Source organism: Protopterus annectens, chromosome 14.part0 (genome assembly GCF_019279795.1).
Source record: "Protopterus annectens isolate FY-2018-M chromosome 14.part0, PAN1.0, whole genome shotgun sequence".
Lineage (NCBI taxonomy): Eukaryota > Metazoa > Chordata > Ceratodontiformes > Protopteridae > Protopterus > Protopterus annectens.
The window spans coordinates 800,427,447-800,453,934 of record NC_056748.1 but is presented as its reverse complement, the minus strand read 5'-3'; the positions used below and the strand labels follow the sequence as shown (position 1 = coordinate 800,453,934).

The 26,488-nt window shown below is 41.7% G+C and overlaps 1 protein-coding gene across 1 annotated transcript in view; it reads right to left on the bottom strand.

The window, feature by feature from the left end:
* The window catches only part of SUFU (SUFU negative regulator of hedgehog signaling), a 1,639,861-nt gene that overhangs the window by 673,142 nt on the left and 940,231 nt on the right, over positions 1-26,488 (bottom strand). Inside the window, exon 7 of the mRNA XM_044056544.1 lies at positions 2,599-2,752. Within this exon, the coding sequence (XP_043912479.1) occupies positions 2,599-2,752 (154 nt within the window). The remainder of the gene's footprint in view (positions 1-2,598; positions 2,753-26,488) is intronic.

Here is a 26,488-nt window from a genome sequence, read left to right as displayed (position 1 = left end):
AAAATGGCCAGAAAGGTTAGTTAAAAAGTGAAAATCAGGGGAAAAAAAAAAAAAAAGTCGCAGCATAATTTGTTTTCTTTAAACCAGAAAACTGATACTTAATCACTCCAAAGTCTCTCTTCTAAGCTAGAAGGCTTGGTATCAGTTTAAGGATTTCTAGTGTTATCCAGTAGGTTAGTTACAGGAAATATGGGAAACAAGCGCAGATGTGGTCTTTTAAACCAGAAAGTTGAAAGAGACGGACAAACTGTCCAAATGGTCAACAAATTACAATTTCTGGCCCAAGAACCTCTCCTCTTGTGGTAGACAGGCTACCTAGTGCTTACCACTCCCACGGATAAGCTAGAAGGCTTTCTTTCAACACAGAAAGGCTTGAGGGGCTCAGAAGCTTACCAACAGTCCTGGATACAGCAACTCTGTATCTGGACTAGCCTAGTTACAGGAAAGGTGGGAAACAAGCACAAACGTAGGCTTTTAAGCCAGCAAGTTGAAAGACATGGAAAACTGCCCAAACGGCCAAATAAACTACAGTTTCTGGGGCAAAACTCACTCTTCCCGTGGAGGATAGGCTACCTAGTGCTTACCACTCCCACTGATAAGCTAGAAGGCTTCCCTCCAACACAGAAAGGCTTGGGGGACTCAGAAGCTTGCTAACAATCCTGGATACAGTAACTCTGTAACTGGACTAGGCTAATTATAGGAAAGATGGGAAACAGGCACAAGTGCGGCTTTGAAACTAGAAAGTTGAAAGAGATGGGAAAAAAATGCTCAAACATCCAATAGCTACAATTCCTGGGCCAGGGACCACTCCTCTTGTGGTAGATAGGCTACCTGATACTTACCACTCCAACTGATAAGCTAGAAGGCTTCCCTCTAACACGAAAAGGATTGGGGGGCTCAGAAGCTTACAAAGAGTCCTGGATACAGCAAATCTGTACCTGGACTAGACTAGTAACAGGAAAGGCAAGAAACAATTGCAAACACATACTTTTAAATCAGAAGGTTGAAAGAGATGGAAAAGCTTCCCAAACAGCTGATAAACTATAATTTCTGGACCAGAAACCACTCCTCCTCCTGTGGTACACAGGTTACCTAGTGCTTACCACTCCCATTAATAAGCTAGAAGGTTTCTCTCCAACACAGAAGGGCTTGTGGGGGCTCAGAAGCATACCAACAGTCCTGGATATAGCAAGTCTGTATCTGGACTTGACTAGTTACAGGAAAGGCAGGAAACAAGCTTAGAATTTTTTTTTTGTTACAGAAAAGCAGCTAAAACAGCAGTAAATACAATTCAAACTGTAGTGCAGGCCACCACACCCGAGTGTGTAGCAACACTACGGCAAATACAGTTCAAATAAATGTAATTAAATTAACAAATGACTAAAAAACAACTGCAGAAGGCAGTAAATTAGAAGGCTATTAACAAGCAGTAATAAGTGCTGAGTAAGAGCGACTAAACAGATTACAGCACGCAGAAGAGCAACTAAGACAGTTACAGTAAGGGCAGCTGAATGAAATACACACACACATGTATATATATATATATATATATATATATATATATATATACATATATACATATATATATATATATATATACATACATATATATATATATATATATATATATATATACATATATATATATATATATATATATATATATATATACATACATATATATATATATATATATACATACATATATATATATATATATACATACATATATATATATATATATACATATATATATATACATACATATATATATATATATATATACATATATATATACATATATATATATATATACATATATATATATATATATATACATATATATATATATATATATATATATATATATATATATATATATATATATATATATATATATATATATATATACATATATATATATATATATATATATATATATATATATATTTTTTTTTTTTTTTTTTTAGGGAGGGAACAGAGCAGGATTAAGAGGCTACAGGGGTTGTCCTTCCCAAATGCTCTCTTTGTACACTGTAGCAGTGCCTGAAATCAGAATATGATCTCACTGCACTCAGTTGAGTGAGCAAATAAGATGGCCTCAGGAGTATCCAAATATAAATCTACAAGAGGGGCGGGCAATTTCACAGCCACCAACATTAACACCAAAACAAGAACAGGGAGGGTGGGTGGGTGCGGAACTAATTGTAGAGAGACAGCCACAACTTAAGTTGAGTTAATATTCAGTGAAAAACACAAATAAATAAATTAAACACAGTACTATATGCAAAAGAGCAGATAAAAGTGTACTTAAATTCACTTAAACGTCCAGCTGATTTCAGGTAGATGTTAGCCGGCCAAAGCTCTGATATGCAGTTCTTTATTTATCCATGTTACAAATTAATAAATTTAAAGATAAGCCTGGCTGTTCACTCCCAACCCTTCATCTGCTCTTCCTAGACTGTAACAGTTTGACTGCTGGGTCATATGGGATGTAGTTAAAGCTTCACCCTCTACAAGTCACAGAGTTGGCATACACAACACAATTGAAACTGTCAACATTCAAGCAAAACAAAATATTTAGTCTGATTTTCTTACCTTTACCCGACAAACGCCGAGGTTGTGTCCCAATGGAGATACTCCTGCTGTCATCTTCATCTTCTGGTGGACGACTGAGATCATCCCACGCACATTTAGCACTCACTCCACTCAGGTTTGACCCATCCATCTTGATGCCTTTATCAACTCGCTCCTGCTTGAAGATGTACAAAAACCATGACCACATATAAGAATGTTCTTGTACACATATGCTTATTTTGTAACCATAAATGACCTTAAAATGGGCTTGCTCTTTGCCAAAGAGAAAAGCCCCTAAAAATCACACATCTGTGCAGTTTCTCAGTATTTTTTAATGTAAAAACATACACACCCAAAATAAAAAAAATCTGTTCACACACATTTTTAAAATAAGTAAAATAAAAATAGATTGTCCACTAAAGCAGTGGGTGAATTTTAACTTCAAATATGGTTATACACTGATAAACGGCTTGACTTCAGCTCTCCCACCGTGCAAAAAGAAACAGAGATAAGGGCTAGCAATTCTGCCAATTTTAGCAAAATTCAGTCATTGGCACTGGCTGGATGCCAGCTAAGAAGAAATTTAAAGAGCCTGAAAGAAAATCAGCTAGAAAAGGTAAAACAGTGATTGCTATTCAGCAAAAAGAATTTCAATCTCCAACTTTTTTTTTTTAAAAAAAACATTACTAAATTACCACTTGTGACATAGGCAAACTTACATTTACATAACAGTAATTAAACCATATTAACACGTATTTACAAACATTATACATCACATACATAATCCAGCCCTAATCCACAGAAGCTGGGACTTGCATACCTACCAAACCCGCATTAAACTCTATTCACTATCCTTTGAAACTTTACTTAATAAATTTATTTCCTCACCCAAATTAACCCATACATTCCAAAATGTTAATCCTAAATAGCATACTCCTGATTCTAACTGCTGGTCATGTAACAACCTATCACTCACATCCATGCCTGCCCCAAGACAATTACAAAACCACAACTATTAACCTCCCTTTTAGTGATACCACTCACCAAACAATATCTCCAACAATCCTAAACTCCACTATCTTTGACTACATGCATCAAAAAAACATCCCTTCTCAAAACTCCAACAAAGAAAATGTCACTTAGATATCACAAAATTATATCCAAAATCTTACACATGATAATAACAAGAAGTTATGTACTCACCATGACGTTCGAAGTATGTAGTCCATCTCGCCTCACATTCTTACTCGTGGGTTCGAAGCCGAATATCGGCTCCGACTCGGCCAACTTTTCTAGCTCGAAGTCTCTAATTGGCTGGGCTAAGCAGGTATCCCATGGTGCACTGCTCCATGTCCCCATATCTAGTTTGCTGCAGAAGTCATTCATACCTCATGCATACACAACATCAGAGAAAAAGAATAAGCTCAACCAAAGGGAGTTCTGTAAATAACAACCTAACCTTCAGATCCTCCAGGAAGGGGGAAAGGTGGGAGGGTAAGGAAGAATGTGAGGTGAGATGGACTACATACATCGAACGCTATGGTGAGTACATAACTTCTTGATGTAGTCCTATCTCACCTACATTCTTACCCGTGGGACAGCGTCCCTAGCACCTACATCCTGGGTGGCTCATAGGAATATACTCCTGAGTACTGTGAAGCCAACGGACGACCTGCCCCTGGAAACCACGTCCAATTTGTAATGAGAAACAAACGTGTGAGGGGAAGCCCAAATAGCCGCAGCACATATATCATCCATCGAAAACCTGGCTTGATAAGCTGTGGAAGTAGAAACAGACCAAGTGGAATGAGCCTTTACCAGAAATGGCAGATCTTTTCCTCCCGCATGGTAAATGAAAGAGATGCAACTAGATATCCATCTGGAAATAGTGAGCTTAGAGACAGGGGAACCAATTTTGTTTATCAAAAAGGAGACAAATAACTGGTCAGACTTCCGGACATCTTTTGTTTGGTGCAGATAGAAGCGTAACTGTCTGTGTACATCCAGCTGATGAAATTTAATTTCTGCCCTGTTAGAAAAATGAGGAAAGAATACCGGCAGCTCAATAGATTGATTGAAATTAGTCGCAGAAGCCACTTTAGGAAGAAAGGAAGGGTTCGGTCTAAAAGAAACTCTGTCCTTGTGGAAGATTAAGTAAGGAGGTTTGACAGAAAGGGCCTGAATCTCTGAGACTCACCTTGCTGAAGTGATTGCTATTAAGAAGGCTGTCTTCCAGGTCAAGAATTTCAACTCACAGGTAGTTGCAGGCTCGAAAGATGGTGAAGTGAGGGCTTGTAGAACAAAATTGAGACCCCAGGGCATGACAGGTTCGGAGACCGGAGTAACAGAGTACCCTTCAGGAAAGCCTTGCAGAGTCTATGAGCCATGAGACTAGGTTCATTAGCCACATGGAAATTAGATATCGCTGCCAAATGAACTTTGAGAGTAGCTGATGCGGAACCCTGATAGAAAAGCATAGACAAAAAATCCAAGACTGAGGCAATTGGAGCTGTGTAGGGATCAATCCCTTGGGTATGCGCCCAAATGGAAAACCTCTTCCATTTACTAAAATAAATCCTCCTAGTAGATGGTTTATGAGAGGAGGATAAAATGTGAACCACTGCCGGTGAAAAATTATGAAGCCTAACTAACGATGGAATTGGAGCAGCCAGGCTGTCAACCAGAGGGTCATCAGAGAGGGGGGTGGAACTGTCCCAACATGTGTGTCAGTAAATCTGGTTGAGGGTCCAGAATCCAAGGAGTGTCCACAATGTATGGTTGAAGAAAAGGGAACCAGACTTGACGAGGCCAGTGTGGAGCAATCAGAATCATTCTGCTTCCCAAGGATTGCGCTTTCTGAATCACCTTTGATAGCAAGGGAAATGGAGGGAAAGCATAAAGCAGACCGGAAGGCCAATCGTGAACTAGAGCATCCCTGGGTGACTCCCCTGTGGGGGGATCAGCGTGAAGTAGCTGCTGCATTTGGCATTGAGGGGGCTGGCAAAGAGGTCGCAGCAAGGCTGACCCTATCTGCTGAAGATTCGTTCTGCCACTAGACGATTCAGGGACCACTTGTAAGGCATCAGAATGGCTCTGTTTAGCCTGTCCGCAATAACGTTGGACTTCCCCGGAATGTGCGTTGCCACCAGAAACCTTTGGGATGTAATTGCCCACTGCCACACTCGCATGGCCTCTCTGCACAGGGGGTAAGACCTAGTTCCGCCTTGCTTGTTTAGATACCACACTACAGACATGTTGTCCGAGTGTATTGCAATCGTCCCTAGAGGTAGAAAGCTCTGAAGTTCCTGCAACGCAAATAGCACTGCTCTCATCTCTAAGACACTGATGTGCAGATGTATCTCGTGATCTTGCCACATGCCTTGGACTGTCCTGCTGAGATAATGCCCCCCCCCCCATCTGGGACACGTCCGTGATCACTGTGGCAACTGGGATGGGTGGAACAAAGGGTCTTTCCCTCGTCCAAATTGTTGGTGCGAAGCCACCAACTGAGATCTTGTTTGCACCTGCCCGTGAGCAAAATGGGGTGAGAAAGAGGCAATTTTTGGAGATACCATTGGACAAAGAGGAGCCATTGAAGGAGCCTCATATGCAATCTCGCTAGAGGGACCAACATAATTGTTGCTGCCATGGTCCCCAGGAGTTGGAGAACCCATCTTGCGCCTTTGCTTTCCTCAAGGGCATCAGGATGTGTATCTGCTGTTGTAAGGCTCTGATCCTCTCCTGCATTAAAAATGCTCGCATTTGAATGGTGTCTAACTCTGCGCCTATAAAGGTGACACGCTGCGAGGGCAACAAGGCAGATTTTTCTCAATTTAGTGTTATGCCCAGCTGTTGACATAAGTTGATGGTAGCATCCCTGCTTTGGACTAGTAGATGCCTGGTGTGGGTGGTGAGGAGCCAGTCGTCCAGATATGGAAACACTTGGAATCCCTGACACCTCAAGTGAGCAGTCACCACTGTCATACACTTGGTGAACACCCTGGGGGCTGTGGTGAGACCAAAGGGCAGGGCTCGAAACTGGAAATGACTGGCTCCCAGCCGGAAGCGTAGATGACTCCTGGATGCCCTGTCTATTTTGATATGGTAGCAAGCATCCTTAAGGTCGATGGAGCACATCCATATCTCCTCTCCCAGCAGTGGGAGAATAGATTGTAGAGTGACCATACAGAACTTGGACTTCTGCACGTACTTGTTCAGCTGGCTGAGATCTAATATGGGTCTCAGGTCCCCTGTTCTTTTCGGCACCAAAAAGAATCTTGAGTAAGTCCCTAATCCGATTTGGTCTGAGGGGACACACTGGATGGTTCCTTTTTCTAGCAGCTTTGAAACCTCTGAGGCTGCTTGATCCCTTTGACTGGGTAGAACGTCTGGGATTTTTCTGATTGGAGGGGGGTCTGAGGTGAACAGAATGAGATAACCTACAGAAATTATTCGTAATACCCATCGGTCCTGGGTGATGTTTCCCCAGGCTTCCGGATATAACGAAAGTCGACCCCCGACTGGCTCCGGATAAGCACAGCCGGGCACTCCCTCAGGAATGAGAGTAGGGGGAGCCGCGAAAGTAATTGTGGTCTCCCGAATTGCAGGGGCCTCCTCTGCCTCTAGGGCGGCGTCTCCCTGAATAAATTCCCCCTCCTCTGCCTCTGGAGGGGGACTCACCTTGTGCATCCGGAAAAAACCTCTGTGATTTCTTGAACCACATCTTCCCACTTCGCTGGGCCTTAGGATAAGGCCTACAAGGAAAGGAACAACAGACCCCTACGGCAGACAGGGTCTTTCCCTCTTGCTTGCACCTGGTGAGGGTGTCTTTCACTTTGGTTCCGAACAAAGAAGAACCATCAAATAGGGCGTCTGTGAAGGAAGACTTGATGGCCTCCGCGAAGTGACACAGGCGCAGTCAGGCTTGCCTTCTAAGGGCGACTCCTGAGCTTGCTGCCCTACTCACTCCCTCGGCTGCATACCAGAAGAGCTGCATGGAGGAGTTGACAATGAAATTAAGGGTAGACACCTGGGCGCTAACCGTCTGAGCCACCGCCTCAGGTACGTTACCCGCCCAAGAGTATCTCCTAGCTCCTTGAGGAGATCTCTCTAGAGCAGAGTGAAATGAGACAGATAGTTCAGCAACCGTAAGGTGAAGGTTGCTGATGAGAGTGTACACTTCCCGTACCGGTCCATAGTCCTAGACTCCTTGTTAGGAGGATGGACCGAGGAAGACGTCTGTGCTACCTCCTTTTGAGTGGCCGCCGCCACCACCATGGCATCTACGGGGACTCCTTTAGACAGAAACTCCTTACCCTGGGGAGCAGAAAGAAAAGTACAGTTTTGTACCTACCATAAATGTAGATGTCCGATAGGAATGCATCTGCAGTCCTTACAAATGTGTTGTCCTGTCGTCAGGCAGCCCTTCGGTCGGCCGGATTCCAAAGTCTGGGTCTGGCTTCGGCTGGTGTCGCACTTCACCCAACGTCATTGCTGCAGTTACTTGGGTATAAAGGCATCAGCCGACGCCATTTTCCTCAGTGTTTCTTGCCCCAGATGCCAGGTGCCCTCTAGGAAGGCTAAATTTTGATAAATGCCAATGGTTCAAAATATTAGAAAGCAAACAAAAATAAACAAGTATGTACATATATACAAACAAATACACCATAATAGATTCCCCAGCTAGCTATAAGAGGGCAAATACCCTAGGAGTACCACAGAGGGAAGGAGGGTGGGTAATCCTGACTGCAGATGCATTCCTATCGGACATCTACATTTATGGTAGGTACAAAACTGTACTATGTCCTTCAAGGATGCATCTGCAGTCCTTACAAATGGGTAGAATACCATAGCCAAACTGGGGAGGAGGAAAGATAGAATTATGGTGTAGTTAAGATCCCTTGCAAAACAGCAGTGGCAAAACCTGCTCGGGATCTAGAGTATAAAGGTAAATTATAATGCTTGGCAAATGTATGCACGGAGCTCCAAGTAGCAGCCTCTAAAATGTCTTTGGTAGCCACTCCTCGTAGAAAAGCTGTTGTAGTGGCTGTAGCTCTTGTAGAGTGAGGCCTGATGTTTTCTGGAGTTTTCTTTCCATGGTAGGAGTAACAAAATCTAATGCAATTTCCTATCCACTTAGATATTGTCTGTTTTGTAATTGCTTTCCCTTCCATTCCTGCTGCATATGCTACCAGTAGCTGGTCAGTTTTTCTATTGCTCTTGGTCCTGTCCAGGTAGTAGCGTAATTGTCTGTGTACATCCAAGGTATGCAACAGTCTTTCTCCCCTGTTCTGTGGATTGGGGAAGAATGTAGGTAGGTGGATAGCCTGATTTAAAGATACTCTGGAGACCACCTTAGGCATAAAAGTAGGATTTGTTCTCATGGACACTCTATCTTGATGGAAGATCAGAAAGGGTTGTACTGCCATTAATGCCTGTAGTTCAGAAATCCTTCTTGCTGAAGTGATTGCCAGCAGGAAAGCAGTTTTCCATGATAAGTATTGCAATTCTGCTGTTGCTGCTGGTTCGAAAGGAGGTAGTGTCAATTTTTCTAGCACAAAGTTCAAGTCCCATGCAGGTAATGGTGGCTTCCTAGGAGGTTTTACATTTTTAATTCCTCTCAGAAACTGCCTGAGCAGAGGATGTGAGAAGACTGGAGGATCCAAGTCGTATTCTGCTGAAATAGCTGAGGCATGAATCTTAATGGAAGAGTAGGACAGGCCTTTGTGGAATAGCTCTGCCAAGTATTCCAGGATGTTGGCTATGTTTACCAGTGACACATCTTCCCTTTAGCAGTACTCCAAATGAGATATCTTTTCCATTTTGCTGAATAGGTTTTCCTTGTTGAAGGTCTGTGAGCTTCTAAGATAATGTCCTTAACCCTTTGGGATAAATTTGGGTTAATTTGTCTTATGCAATGTTCCAGGCAGTCAGCTGCAGAGTTTTCAGGTTTGGATGCAGGGTGTTGTAATTGTTCTGAGTTAACAACAAGGGAACTAGGGGTAAGGGCCATATCTGTTCCCGAGACATGCTCCTCAGTAATGGGTACCAATGTTGCCTTGGCCAATCTGGAGCTATCAGAATGATCCTTGGACGGTCCTCTTTGATCTTCAATAGCACCTTGTGCATCAAAGGAAGTGGTGGGAATGCATATGCTGACAGATTTTTCCAACTGAAGGATAGGGAGTCCACCTTCCATGCCAGTGGGTGGTACGTCCTGGTGCAGAATTTCTTTAACTGGTGATTGAGTGGGGATGCAAATAAGTCTATTTCTGGGAGACCCCATTTTCTTGTAATGGTTTTGAAGATGTCCGGATGCAGCATCCATTCGTGGGCATCCGTGGTAGTCCTGCTTAATATGTCTGCTAGAGTGTTTTCTTTCCCTGGTACAAAGATTGCTTGTAACTGAATGTTGTAACTCAGGGCCACATTCCAGAGGTCCAGGGCCATCCGGCATAGAGGGTACGAATGTGTGCCTCCCTGCTTGTTGATGTACCACATAACTGTGGTGTTGTCTGTCCTTATCATCAATTGGCCTTGTCAAGAAATGGTTTGAAAGTCTGAATTGCCAGTTTTACTGCCAGCATTTCCTTTAGGTTTATGTGTAGGTGCAGCTGCTCTTGAGTCCATAAACCCTGTATGCATTTGTTCATCATGTGGGCCCCCCAACCGAGGTCTGAGGCATCCGTTGTGATGGTTTGGCTTGGTTGAGTGCTGTGGAAGGGCAATCCTTCGTTTGATTGACAGGCCTGAGCCCACCATTGGAATTCTTGCTTCAGGCATGGAATTATTGGAATTTGAGTTTCCAGGCTGTGCTTGTGTTGAGACCATAAATTCCTTAGGTACCACTGTAGTTTTCTCATATGCAGTCTGGCATGTGGTACCAATATTATGCAGGATGCCATGAAGCCCAATGCTTGTAGAACTTTTCTTGCTGTTAGATGGTTTTGTTTTGTTAATGCCAAGAAGTAGAGAGGGAGTTGCTCCTGTTTTTCTACTGTTAGGAATGCCATTTGTTTGGATATGTCCAGCTCCGCACCCAAAAAGGTTATCTTTTGGGATGGTATCAGCCTTGACTTTTTTATATTGACTGTGTATCCCAGGGCTTGTAGAAGGTAAATGACTCTTTTCAAGTCTTCTGCTAGCTTGTTTTTGTTGTCTGCTTGTATTAGGCAGTCGTCCAGGTAAGGGTAGATTTGGATCCCCTGAAGCTTGCAATGAGCGATTACTGATGCCAGGCATTTCGTGAACACTCTGGGCGCAGTAGATAAGCCAAAGGGCAATGCTGAGAATTGATAATGCTCTGATCCTGCAAGAAATCTGAGGTATCTTCTGCAATTTGGTCGTATGGGGACGTGCAGGTATGCCTCCTTGAGATCTAGAGTTACCAGCCAAGACTCCTTGCCCAGCATGGGAAGAAGCTGCTGTAGGGTCAGCATTTTGAATTTTGGAACAATGAGGAATGTGTTTAAAGTGGACAGATCTAGAATAGGTCTCCATTTGCCTTCTTTCCTTGGTACTAGGAAGAGTCTGGAGTAAAAGCCCTTTCCTTGCTCCATATGTGGTACCTTTTCCACAGCTCTCATCTTTAATAATTGATTTACTTGTTGTAGAGCTTCTGCCTTTTGATTTGGAGGTAGGTTTGGCATTCCTCTCTTTCCTGGTAGAGTATGGAAGTGAAACCTGTAACCTTGGTCTATTGTCTGCAAAATCCACTTGTCTCTTGTGATGTAATTCCAGTTCTTTGTAAATAAAGCTAGCTTTCCACCCAAGGGTGCTTCTAGTTGTTCCCTGGTAGGCGGTGCCAGAGCCAAGTCACTGTGATTGTCCTGTATTAGTGGTGGTGGCTGTGTCTGTGCCTCGCTGGTTGTTACCCTGCCACTGGCGTCCCCTGTAGGCACCTCTGGATTGGCTTCTGCCTCTTGAACGCCTATTCCTGCCTCTCTGTGCTTTGGAGGAGTCTGGAAAGGACCAATTCTTGGAGGGACAATTCCTGCTAAACCTTGGCGGTTGGACCTGTAAGAAATCTTTCACTGTTTGGACAGATTTTGCCTTCTCTTCCATCTTCTTCAGCACCTGTTGTGCAGGAGAGCCAAACAAATTGATCTTATCCATGGGAGCATCTAATAGTTTTGATTTGACATGGTCCGTAAGGCCTGCTCTTTTAACCATGCATGCCTTCTGATAACTGTGCCAGTCATGGCTGATCTAAAGGAAGCCTCCAGTGCATCATAGCCGCATTTTAAAGAATGGTTACTAACTTGCTGAATGTTATGTACCATTTCCTGAACATATTTCTTGTCTAAAGGTTCATCAGAGGACAGTTTTTTGGTTAACTGGTCTAGCATAAATTCTTGATACTGGATCATATGAAATTGACAGTTCAAGGCCCTAGCTGACAGAGTAGCAGAAGTGTAAAGTTTTTTACCCCATCTCTCTAAGGACCTGGATTCCCTTTCAGAGGGGAGGGGATTTTTGGCAGAGGTAGATGCTAGATGCTACAGCCTTGGGCCCCTGGGAGATGGTCTCGGGATCTGCAAAAGGAGCCTTGTATAAATGGTGATGAGTGTCCGGGACCCTGTAGAACCTATCGGGCTTAGCAGGGGCCGGAGGTAATAAATCGGGAGCAGTACAAGCATCATTAAATGCATCATCTACAACAGACAGAACTGGAGGTATAGCTAAAGGCCTATGTTGTGGTAAATGCAAAAAGGTTCTAAGTCTTTTTCTGGAGTCTGAAAAATCTTGGCCCTGCCACTGAAATTGTTCCCTCATAGCATGCAAGGTTTCCCCAAAGGAAAATTCCTCAGGTGGAGAGGCAGAAGGGATGGACTCTTCAGCATCAGAGTCTTCATAAGGGGAAAAAGGAGCCTCTGGAGGGTCTGTATTATCTGAATCATCAGAGGAATCATCTGTGGAAACTGGCTCAGGGGGCTCTGCTCTAGGCCTCTTGTCTGGAGGTGGGTGAGAGGCCCTGTCTGGTGAGGTTGGGATCCCCGGATTAAAGAAATGAGATCCTCTGCTACACTAAGCATTTGGGAACTGGAGCTAGGCCTGTGAGAGGGGGTCTTAACAGGCACAGATTTAGTAGCTTTAGCTGCTTTAGCCCTGGCAAAGGCCTTAATGGACATGGCTGCAGGAGGCCTAGCAGCTCCACATGCAGGGATTGAAATATCCAAGGGAATAGTGTCAGATAATTCCTGAGAAACCACAACTGCAGGTTGGATTTCAGAAGCCGATTCCACCAGGTTGGAAGAGGCCTCGGTAGAAGGTAAGCTTTCGGCTGAAGGAAGAACCGCTTGCTCGGTTTCAGCCGAAACCGAGACACTCGCGGTTGTCTTAACCGCGGTTTCGGCCGAAACCGCGGACCGCGAGTGTCGGTCCTTTTCCTTGCGTTTTTTGGATATTTGTGAAGTCGGAGGATCCGACGGCATAATATAAGCAAAATCAGAGCTGAAAAACTGCTCAGCAAATTCCGACCGACGTCTAAGCGTCCGTCGGTTAAAAGAAGCACAGGCTAGACAAGCTGCTACGTCGTGGTCTGGGCCTAAACAAGGTAAGCAGTAAGAGTGGAAATCTTTATGAGGTATTTGTTTCCCACAAGTTAAACAGTTATTCACTTTTTCTGACATCGGCTGAGGCAAGAAAGAGTCCCCAACGGGGTACTTAGCTTTTTAGAAGTCTTCGGTAGTAGTAATCTCTGGTTCTGACCGACCGGCACTTGCGAACAGCTTCTGCTTCGGGCGCCACGCGGCAAGAAAGACTGAGGAAAATGGCGTCGGCTGATGCCTTTATACCAGAGTAACTGCAGCAATGACGTCGGGTGAAGTGCGACACCAGCCAAAGCCAGACCCAGACTTTGGAATCCGGCCGACCGAAGGGCTGCCTGACGACAGGACAACCCATTTGTAAGGACTGCAGATGCATCCTTGAAGGACATCTTGTTGGGATGCCTGGGTACGGGCTCCACAGAATCAGGGTTTTCTCACACCCTTCGACAGATCAAATCTAGGAGCTCGTCGAAGGGTGGGGACACCCAGGAGGTGGAGGGCTGAGCACCAAAGGCCTTAAGGACGACAGACTCCTCCTCGGAAGAGGCTTTGGATGGCCAGTCACCTCTGCTTCAGTATTTCCAGGATATCGGAGAAGGAAACATCATCAGAGGATGACTTGGGGGACCCCTCCGATTCCTCAAGGTCAGGATCAGAAGTGAGAGACTCATCCTGGGAGTCTATGTGCTTCCTCTTGCACGTTTTCTTTCTAGGGGGCTCCCCAGGCATGAACTCTGAAGGGCCCTCAAAGTTGGGGACCACTAGTGGGGCTATCCCTAGGCCCTGGTGCTCTGCTGTCCATAGATATAGGGTGGTCAGAGGCTCTCACCGGAGTGGTGGGGGACAGAGTGACCGATCCACCTGATGTAGCTGACAGTCTGGCCAGCGCAGTCCGCATGGCCTCAAAGGCCGTCTCCCCCACCCCCCCGAGTCCGAGGATCGGCCAGCCTCCGAGACCATGACAGGAGTCGGAATTCCCTGAGCCGAGGCACCGAGGGAGAGACTCGGGACCGACATATGCCCCGAGACGTCCCCCTCGGGCCCGACTGAAGAATCCTGAGTCCCGAACCCCGAGGAAGGAGACGATGGGGTCGGAGCCGATGTCGGTATCAGTGGAGCCGGTGGGGCCATCGGAACCGACATAGGAACATGACACGGCATGGAACACTCCGGCTCTGAAGACAGAGATGCGCTCGGAGGAGGAATGATTGAAGCAAGGGTCGGAACGGGCTCCGGAGCTGACTGGGCCGGAGCCGAAAACAATTCAACCAAAACCGGCGACTGGAGGAGCCTCTGAACCACCCTATCAACATCCATATCCAAGAGTGTCCTGGAGGATTTGGAGGACAGGGAGGGAGATCGAGATCTCCTCTCAGGAGAGACTGGTCAGAGACTGGGTGATCGGCTCCGAAGAGGTTCCAATATAATTGGAGCCGATGCCGGTCCCATTACCATCGACACCTCCTGCGGCCCCAAAGGCAGTGAAGCCGAGGAAGTCGATGCAAGTTTTGAGACTTTCTCTGGAGGCTCCGATGAAGCTTACGGAACCGGAGATCTTTTCTTGTATTTGGATGACTTAGCTTTGTCACTAGGAGAAGAATCCAAAACCTCTTCAAAAGAGGGTTTCAACAGAACCTTTAAGATGAGCTTATTCTTTCTCTCTTGAAGCACTCTGGGACAGAATGAATGACAAAAACTGCAGGACTCCTGCAGATGGATGGCTCCTAGATGGACATTTTGTACCCACATTTAGAGCACTTTTTGAAACCCAAAGGTTTGTGCTCTTTGGAATCCTTAGACATTCTCAACAAATAAGCACAACTTAACCTAGAGAAACTAAGAAGTTCACAGGCACTCAAGTACATAAAAAACGCGGGAACCAGATACACGGAACACAGTACACACCAACTGTTCAAAAACACAGACACATACAAGACCAACCAGTCAAAAACCTCTAATTTAAATGGTTAGAGACTACCAGAAGAAACAAACTTCTAAATAAAACAGTTTGTAACATTGAAGGGAAAGGACTAGGTTCTCTAACTGAAACGGGCCTAGCCCGAGGGAACAGTTAGCAGGATACACACAAACCACAAACACACCAGCAACTATAAGGAACAAAGACAATAGCTATGAAAATAGCTTTTTGTTTATGACCAGAAATATTTCTGAATACAAGAAAAAAAGGTACTTAGCCACAGCCAAAGCGAGACCACGTCCTAGCTACTCGAGCGGCAAACGAGACCTGGGGACATGGAGCAGTGCACCATGGGATACCTGCTTAGCCCAGCCAATGAGATACTTCAAGCTAGAAAAGTTGGCTAAGTCGGAGCCGATATTCAGCTCCGAACCCACGGGTAAGAATGTAGGCGAGATAGGACTACATAACATCTATAGTTTCCAAGCTTGCTATAAGTGGAGATATACACCCTAACCCAGGCCCTAAACACAAACCCTCATCCCTCCTCTAACAGCATAACTAATCTTTGGCACAAAAGCGCAGACTTACTCTTTATACATATAAAAATCACAAGTATTGTAAAGTGCAACACCTGCATGCCACACTCTACCACTACTCCCCTGACAGTTATTTTAAGAGATATGGTTAAAACCTCACATATCAGACAATAAAATCACACCCCAGCATATAGTATAGTTAGGGCAGACCGAAAAGAGAAAAAAAAGCTGAAGGTGCAGCAATACTAAATAAAAATCATCTTACTCTGCAGCTTACAACCTTTAGCATAGCTAACTTAAGTAACTCTGAGACACTTATGACCAAACTCCAAATCAATCAGAATAAACAGCTTATTATAGCAACCTATAGCCCACCAGACAATAATATTCCCACAATAGAACTCAGCCTTCACTCTCTCTCTAACACCACTTCTAAAGAAGTATTAATCATGGGTGACTTCAACACAGACTGGACTACATGTAACTCAGCCCAAGTAACCATATCAATCTTTTCGGGTTCAAACAAATTATTCACTCTCCTACTAGAATAAACAAGAAATCAAATAGACAGTCAATTCAAGACTGGACACTGACAAACAGTCCCTCCCGCTACCAAATCTCTGGTTGTTTACCCGATACTCTCAGTGATCACTTGCCCACATCTCTCTTCAGACAACATGCTAATCCAGCTAGGCAAATCGTTTACCACCAAATCCGAAATAAGAAAAATCTTAACCTCAAGAGCTAACTGACACACTATGCAAGTGCAACTGAAATACTTTAAAGATCCTGTCCTTCGATGCTGCTGTAGAACATTTCAAAAATACTTTTAACATCCTTAACAGAATGGCACCTCCTAGGACATTACGTGTCAAAGTTAATTACGCACCATGGCTAACAAGAGAAACTAAAACACTCCTTAAACTTTGGGACAAAACCTGGAAATTATGGCTAACTACCAAAACTCAGGTCGACCACATCACTTATCAACAAGTCAGGAACAAGGCCAAACACCAAATCAAACAAGACAAAATAAATTATTACACTAAACTGCAAGGTAAACACCACAAAGACCCACAAAGATTTTGGAATATAAAACAATTCTCCATCCAGGATAAATCATTACCCCACCCCCTAATGTATCAGATAATCTTGGAACAACTGCAGAACAGTTTTAACATGTACTTCACCAAAAGTATCCTAGAATTAAATAGAAATAACGTATTTCCAATACAAACATTAGTTAACCCAACAATAAAAGTTATCGCTCATTCTAACCTATTTCTACAATGACAACAGAAAAATTAAACTCAAAACTACCAGGACAGCAGCAGACAACCTTCCAGAGGAATTCCTAAAAGTAGCAGCCAAAGCCATTTCCTATCCTGTAGCCATTCTAATTAACCACTCCAAAGCTGAACATGTCTCTACTATTTGGAAACTTTCTCACATAATCCCCTTACATTAAGGTGGTACCTCTACCGAACTCACAAATTACAAATCTACTGCCATACTCCCCATTTGGAAGATGCATCCATTCTCAACTTCTATAGTACCTCATTACCAATAATCTACTGTCCAAAACACAACATGGCTTTAGACCTCTCAACAGTACCACAACTGCCCTCCCCTTAGCTTTACCAGTACTATCAATCAATTTAGAAATTAAGGGAACTACTATCATCAGTTTTTCTAGACATGTCTAAAGCCTTTGATACAGTTTCTCACCACAAACTACTTAATGTCCTCACTAACCTTAACCTTAGTTCCTCAGCTCAAACATGGTTCAAAAGGTACCTAACCAGACATCAACAAGCAGTTAAATGGCTCCATGACCTATCCCCCCTTACTCCCAGTCACACTTGGGAGTCCCACAATCCATTCTCAGACCTTTCATTTTTAATATATTTACAAATGACATCAACTCTGCCTCCCCCTAGCCTCCTAATTTAGTAAACTGCTGATTCCACACTTGTATGTGAAGCCACAATCTGTCTTCATCTTCAAGATATAACTCAAAAATCCTTCACCACAGTGGAATCATGGCTAACCAAATCACAGTTCATACTTAACCTCAACATATCCAAACTGATATCTTTCACACCACCCAACCCTCTAACTCCCTGCCCACCTTCCATATTACTGCTAGAAATAATACAAACATTACACCTGACTCACAAACAAAACTATCAGGAGTCATAACTGACAACAATTTGAGTTTTGACCTCCACATAGCTCAAACTATTATGAAAACACACAAAAGAATGGGAACTCTATACAGAAACAAAATATTTTTCACTCATACCACCAGAGTAGCAATAGCCAGAATCCACCTACTATCTACTTTCCTCTATGCCTCACCATACTAACTAATCTAAAAAAAAATCAAACTAACAAATTACAAGCATGATAATAAAAACTGTAAAAATTGCTAGACTCTTCTCTTAGGATTCATCACTATTATACTTTAAAAAAACTTTCCTGGTTAGAAGTACCCCAACTCTTATCATATACTCAATTAACCATGGCTCAAACTATTCTACCTGTCTGAGAATATTCCACCTCTTATCAACATTATTCATCCCTATTCCAGCAACTGTACTCTTCGTTCATCAAGTAAATCATTGATTCAGGTAACTAAATCTAGTAATACTTCAGGTGATGCTTTATAACCATTCCAGGTTGCAAAAGTATGGAATGTGCTTCTGACTAAAATTATATCCATCCCCAACCTTAACCAGTTCAAGCAACTACTCAAAATTCATCTAATCATGGCAGTGCTCTTGTAGCAGTCCAGGCTAATGAGACGTAACAGGTCTCCTATCGCTCTCCTATAAAATGAACTCTTGTGCCTAATTTCCTATCATCTTTCTTCACCCTACTAATCTCAGTCAACACCACCTCTCATGGGTAAGCTCCTACACACCCTAGAGTAACCCTCATCAAATCAACTGGGCAGCAGCATCTCTTGTAGAATCTTACAGACTCTGTTGGCACAATCCGTCTTCATCTTTTGTTTAAAGTTTATACTATATTAAGAATCTATCTTTATATAATAAAGATTTTGTCCAGATTTTTAGTATTTAAATGTATATATGTGATTATGCGTAATTTTTGTAAATTACACTATTGATACATGTGAAAACATACATTTTTTTTTAAATCAGACTGTAAATATTTTGCTGATTGCATGTCTTTCCTTCTATGTGGAGCTTTCCTAACCAGGCCTTTGCTGAAAATGGGTCAACACCCAGTCAAACTTTTCCCAGTAAAAAAATGTAAAATAAAATAAACAGTCCAACTTGAATAAATTGCTCAGTTCCTGCCTTCTCTTAAACCTCATTCCTCCTTCAAAACATTTTTCTGCAGGTACTGTTCCCATATTTTCCATTTTTTTCTATGTAATTTACTCCTATCCTTGATTACACCATACCTGTAGCTTGAACTGCTCTTTGCTGAATGGCTACAAGACTTTGTGTTTTCTCTTCACCTTTTCTAGTTGACTTTCTTTCAGGCTCTCTTAGTTTCCTTTTTTGCTGGTATCCAAGCACTGTACTTACTAGCCAGTAATTGAATTTACTAAAATTACAAAATTCCTAGTCCTTGTATTTCGGTTTCTTTTTTTCATACTGGCAAAGATGAAGTCAAGCTGTTGATCAGTGTGCAGACAGCTTGAAAAGTCCTTCAAGCTACAGATTTAGTACAAGAGATGTCTTCCAGTAGAAAAATAAATCAAATGTGCTCAGAGCTGATAAAAAATGAAACAGTGAAGGAGTACATCAAATCAAATAACAAAAGGCTGCAAAAAGTGGAAGAAGCTTTAAATGTCTATTCAGATGAACTGACAAAAATGCAAAAGTAGAGGCTGAAAAGAAAAAAAAAGGCTAGCTGAGTATGAGACTGCTCAAGAAGAGAGGACAGAGCACGCAGAGAAAACTGGAGATTTTAAGCTGTACCACAGAAATTGGAAAGAACATACTATATTAATTTTATGAAAGTACAAATAAGCAAATGGATTGGTATTCCACAGTAACATTTGTTAACTGAAAGGGCACATTGTGTGTATGCTACATATCTGGCCATGAGAAAGCAGCCAAGACCTGTATTAGTAAAGATGCAATCATACCAGCTGAAAGAGTCGACCCTGACAAAACTGTGGCAGAAGGGAAAAGTATTAAAAACTGGAAACAGTAGAGTGTTTGTAGAAAATTAATCACTGTACTCCAAGCAGAAAAAAAGCAAATTTATTGCCAGGGAATGTGGAGAGGCAGGTGTGAGATTCAAGATGCTGTACCAGCCGTATTCAGAATTTTTTTCCTGAAGGATCAAAGTGATGCAGAACAGGCTGAGGAGGAAATACAAAGTTCGTCCAGAAAAAAGTGAGCTACTAAACAGAAGGGGACTCTGTTTCTCATTCTTCTGATGGTAAAGCTCATAGAGAGACTTGGCCAATGAAACCATTCCCAATGTTTCAAAGGAAAAAAAAAGGAGTTGTTTAGAAGTAATGGGATTACCTTGGACTTGAACTGGAATCTGGGATTGGGAGATGGAAATTAACAAGAAGTAATCCAGCAACACTGAAATTATTGAATAAATGCAAAGCTGTAAAGCATGGCTTTACAAGAAAAAATGTCTGAAAAGGACAGGACTTTTGCTGACTTTGTTAAACCTGGTTGGGGGGGGGGATGAAAAGTATATACCCTACTTCATGTCATTAATGTCTGGAATACCGCTGTTGTTTTTGGGTCTTGACTTAGAGAAAGCATTCAGAGTAAGCTAAATTTTATGAGTAGGGCAATGGAAGCATTTGCATTCCCTGATACAATAACGAGGTTAATTAGGAAGATACAGGAGGGATCATAAGCAAACATTGAAGTGGGAGGGTTCCTCTCTGTTACGTTGCATCTGGACAGAGGTAACAGGCAGAGATATCCTCTTTCCCATTTGTTACTTGCTTTATATTTAGAGCCACTGACAGATACAATAAGGGACTCGGAAGTTCAATGACATAATTGGTATGTTAACTGAGAAATTAAGCCTTTATTTGAAGATATTTTGTACCTGATAAAACCAGAAGAGGACATCTCAGTGTTGTGGAACATTCTGAGACAATTTCAAGTCTTTTCAAGATAAAACAAAAGGCTATACCTGTAAACTATGGACCCACACATCAATTTATTCAGCAATACCCATATTTATAGGGACACAATAAAATGAAGTATTTATGAGTGTAGATTAAAAGGATTGTGTTACGGCAGTTAAGGATATGTGAGAAGGGACTAAACACAAGATAAATGAAAAACTGAGAAACTGAAATCTCTTGTTTATGGATATTAAAAAAGCAACAAAGGTGCTAGAGAACATAAACGAAAGGCTTTAATAAAGTGAAGCGCTTTTCATCCAGTACAGTGACTGGACTTCATCAGACAAATAACAAAGACACTACATATCCTTTTATACTCAATTAAAACCATGTGATTAACAAATAACGTAAATTAATCAGTTAAAAATATCAGTCATTGTTGAGTACTAAATTCTACTAAGCAGCCTTAAAGATATATACCCAGAAACGTACATATGAAGCAGTGTCGAATCTCTAAAAAACAAACATTTACAAACAATTTCTTTCTTTAAAATTATATACATAAGGAGATATATAAATATAAATAGGTAAATAAATATATTCTGAAATTCAAAATACATTCATAAAGCGTTCCTATGTGTGTGTGTGTGTGTGTGTGTGTATATATATATATATATATATATATATATATATATAATTTATATATGTATAACCACAGAACGTATCACTAAGTTCTCCTGTTTTTTGAAAGTGAGGAGTTTAAATAGATGATGGTAATTTAACTTAGTGATACGTTCTGTTGCATTTTGTAGAATTTTTCTAGGGTTACAATACTTGCCCTTGATTTAGTAACTTGTTAACAAGTTTACAGTTTTTGCTTTTAGACATAGTAATTTGTTTTAATGCATGAAATGAAGTCTAATTTAGATTTAAAGTGATTTTTAACAATTACAGAATAGTGAAAAAGTATGTGTTTTTATATTATTATTAATTATACATGAGTTGGTTATACATATATGAATTGTTTATATATATGTATACATAGGAACGCTTTATGAATGTATTTTGAATTTCAGGATATATTTATTTACCTATTTATATTTATATATCTCCTTATGTATATAATTTTAAAGAAAGAAATTATTTGTAAATGTTTGTTTTTTAGAGATTCGACACTGCTTCATATGTACGTTTTTAGGTATATAACTTTAAGGCTGCTTAGTAGAATTTAGTACTCAACAATGACTAGTTGATATTTTTAACTGATTGATTAATCTACATTATTTGTTAACCACATGGTTTTAATTGAGTATAAAAGGATATGTAGTGTCTTTGTTATTTGTCTGATGAAGTCCAGTCACTGTACTGGACGAAAAGTGCTTCACGTTATTTAAAGCCTTTTGTTTATGTTCTCCAGCACCTTTGTTGCTTTTTCAGTGTTTATACTTGTTGTTTTTACAAGTTTGTTTATGGATATTGACAGCAAGACAAAAGTAGTTAAAGTAGTTTTGGTCTCTAGTTTTATATATAGATCAGGCATACTTCTATCAACTAGAAGAACATTTGTGGACAATAAAGAGATGAAGGAATTTATGTGAGAGGGGAGAAAGTAAAGGCCAAGTGGGTTAAGTTTATCCGTCCAACAGAACAAGGGGGTTTAGGATTACCTAAACTGTGATATAAATAAGACATGTTGGCAAGACAGATGTATGTCTCAGAGGATCGCCATGCTCTAGAGCAGGCTCCCCCATCCATGTGAAGCAGACTCTATCCCTAACCCTATTTAAATGCAACCTTGATCAATGTATGGGAAATTGGAAATTCACTGCAGGTCTGGCCCCCATGTCTCTGGCAGACAAAAATGCCCAAACTAACGTACCCCACCACCACCACCACGTAACCTCTAGAAACTTCCTAACATATCCCCTCCTGATAAACACCCATGATATACAGGGTTTATAAAGGCCCTGACGGCCGTCAGCCTAGTATATACCTACAAGCCTGATAATGGACATTTTATAACTACACAGTTAAAGCTCATATATGCAACACAAGCAGAAAGCTAAAATTCAAAGTGGAAAGGAATGATGATGGGGGTGAATTCAAGAAAAGTGTCAGATTTTGGATGCAAATTCTTAAGGAGAACACAGACATATGGGATATTACATTGAATTAACAGAAAGTATTCTTAAGAACTAAACCAACAAGAATGGAGAAAGGAGATTTTGCCTGTTGGGACGACTGCAGTTAGGGATACAGAGAAAGTACAGTTTTGTACCTACCATAAATGTAGATGTCCGAACTGGATAGCATCTGCAGTCATAACAGCTGGGTTGTCCTGTTGCCAGGCAGCCGAGTCGGGCTTTGATTCCAAAGTCCGGGTCCGGGCTTGCTGATGTCGTCATCCGGACGTCATCTCTGTTGGACTGGGTATAAAGGCATCAGCCGACGCCATTTTCAGTGTTTCTTGCCCCAGCCCCCTATTATGGTGTGTTTAGGATCCTTGCAGCAGTGCAGTGCAACCCTGTTTCGGATTCTGAATAGAGAGGCAAATTAATATTGCTTGGCAAATGTATGCAGGAGGCCATCAGGCAACAGGGGGATGGAATTTACTGAAAACTGGCAAAGGAACCAAGGTATTGGGAGCAAATAACTAAAGAAGGAAAAGTAATACAATGAGAAGATGCTAGTAAGATATTTGGACTGCAGGCTACAGAACGCCTTCCCTATCAGGGATTGGGAAATCCTGTTCTGGTAGAATTTTTAATTGACTCTAGAACAGAAACTGCTGTTAAAAAAGATAATTGGTACGACATAAGAACAAATGAGAAGAGGTTAGAAAAGACCGGGTAAACAATCCACAAGGAAAAATGGGAAAGATATGTATGGCTTACAAATATGCAACAAGGTCTAGAAGACTTAGTATTTTTGCTTGGAAGTAATTGCATATGTATTTTTGTACCTCAAGCAGACTCCAAAGAATTTTTTCCTCAAGTACATACCAAATGCTGGAGGTGTGCTGGTAAAGAAAGAGACAAATGAACATTTGTTTTGCAAGTATGAGCTGGCATACTAAAAATTCCCTACAGTACTCTGTCAGATATACTGGATGAGCATATGACTAACTAAGGAAATGCTTTTCTTGACCTGGGATACAGGACTTGAATTGCCTAGACATAGTAAAGCCTTGTTAAGTTCATTCCTGTGGCTGTCAAAAACACAAGTACTAGAAAATGGAAATCAAAGTCTAAACCAACTGCTTTTGAAGTTTTCATTATTGTAACAGGGATAAAATAACTAGAAGTGGACTTTTTATAAAAGGTTTGGAGCAAACTACAACAAAAAAAATAGAAATGGTGGGAACAATACATGCAGAATAATGTTATGTAGGAGAAATGAAATCTAAGGGAAGGCAGGAAATGAGCAATTTATGCAATGCTGGATTGATGATAATTATATAAAAATATGCGTGATGTAGGTTTGTAACTAGGGATACGTTTGCTTTCTTTTATATAAATGTATGTTTGCCTATGTCTTTAGTGATAATTCAATAAATGTATTTTTTTTTAAAAAGGTAGTAGGTGAATTTTACGCTTGCAATGCTAGTATTCAGGGGCAGGTACATTCAGCCATGCAAGGAAGGGGAAGATAATCTATTCAAAATGATTCCCCATGGCAAGGAATAAATCATTGTCTAGAGTATAGGGGACCCAAGTATATGCAAAATATTTCATTTATGTACTAAAACAGACAAATACACAGCACAATTGTTGTTTTCAACCTGGGGAAGTCATAAAAAAGTCATATACTTACCTTGTGGCACTCCATAAAAAGAAAATATGCAGCAAGCCCAATCAATCCACTTATTATTACCCAAGAGGCCTGGCAAAAACTGGAAATGCTCAAGACATAGAAAATCCAAACAAAGAAAATTTAAATGTGTCACTGCTCAATGTTAGAAGTCTAAATCTCCACATTTACAAGCTCTCCTCACCCTAGGGAAATGCTGATGTCTGGGTAGTCACTAACACATGGTTTAAAGCTGTGAAGAACACTCTGGCAGTGCAAGGCTACAATGCCTTCAACACATTTAGACCAGCTACTACACAGACAGGGATTAAACGTGGTGGTGTCTCTTTATCAAACATTAATATACCTCAATGCTGGTCAAACTGGACAACGCACTTGAGGTTCTCTAGGTTCTATTCACCATAGGCAAAATCCAATACCCCTTCCTTGAAAGCTATAGGTCCCCCTCTGCGACCCAGCAAACCCATAACAAATATTTAAACTTGCTGACACACTCACCAGCAGCCCAATACCATACTCAAGGGCAACTTTAATTACCCTATTATTAACTAAGGATCACATGCAACAAATGTACAGGTACAGATATTCCTGGATTTTGTAAACACAAGCTCCCTGGACCATACTGTCAATACACTAACCAGGGGCGCAAACATACTGGATCTGGTCGTCACTAATTAATATAGGACAGTTGCAAACCCCCTAGTGTAAGGTACTCTCTGGTAAGGTCAAAATGGTCTCCTCTGAAGTAAAAGAAAATCCAGAATCCTAGCTAACCCTGGAATGTTCAGGAACTACTCCATGGTTAACTTCCTACTAATAAGTGATAACCTGACAAAATTTCAAGCACACATTAACCCTGAGAACACTATTGCCTACACACAACTGTTCAAAGAAACCCTATACAAGCATGTTAACAGCTGCAAAGATGCAGTTGTACCCATCAGGAATAAGTACAGAACAAACTCAAAAAAAAACAACAAGTCATCCTGGTGGAATCATAACATCAACAGGCTGTACAACAAAAGGAAGAAAATCATGGCAAAATTAGGAGAGGTAGCACCCAGCAGGATAAAAGCACTCACCAACTAAACAAATGACTAAGAGGACAAATACAGTCTACCAAAGCCAAATCTGGGGTATATTTGGCCTCCCAATACAACTACTACAACTCACTCTAGCTATGTCTGCAATCTCAAAGGCAATACACAATTGTATGCAATACTCATCATTAATGAAGCCACCTCTACTAAGCCAAGGGTTATGCAAACCTACAGACAAACAAATTCAGTTCTAACTCAAAACCCCTCTCTCCCCATCAACCTCTGCTCAGGAAATACCATCAAGTATAACCCCGCCTACTATCACAAGGAACAAGTCCTCAGTGCTCATTCTAAAGCCTGAAACACTGCATCAGTGGGCTTGGACAATATTCCAGGGTGCCTTCTAAACAGCTTGAAAGATGACCTAACAAGTCCTCTAGAATCACTATTTAACCAAAGCCTCCAAACGGGCTTCATGCCTAACAAATGGAGAACAGCAACAGTTACAATCAGCACAAACGTGGGCCATATACAGACCCTGAAAACTACAGACTCAGGAGTCTCACTAGTCTCATATGCAAAGCCATGGCGGGTCATGCCGACTCAACCTGGTGGACTTGTCTGAGATGGTTTCCAAAGCAATGGATGAGAGCAAAATGGTTCACACTGCCTACCTTGACCTGGTCAAGGCATCTGACACAATGCCAGAGTGAGGTACTGTTGTCACACTCAAGTGTTTAGGTATAAGCCCTTATGTTACCCAGTGGATATCTAGCTGGCTCACAGACAGGACACAGGAAATTAGAATTGGAGAGTCCACCTCTACAAAGAGGCCAGTCACAAGCAGAGTCCTTTAGGGATCAGTCCTGGGACTGCTCCTTTTTGGTATTTACTTCTCTGAAATCAAGTAAAATGTCAAGGGCCTCTGACTGACCAGATCTGAAGACAATTGCAAATTAGGAGCAGATAAA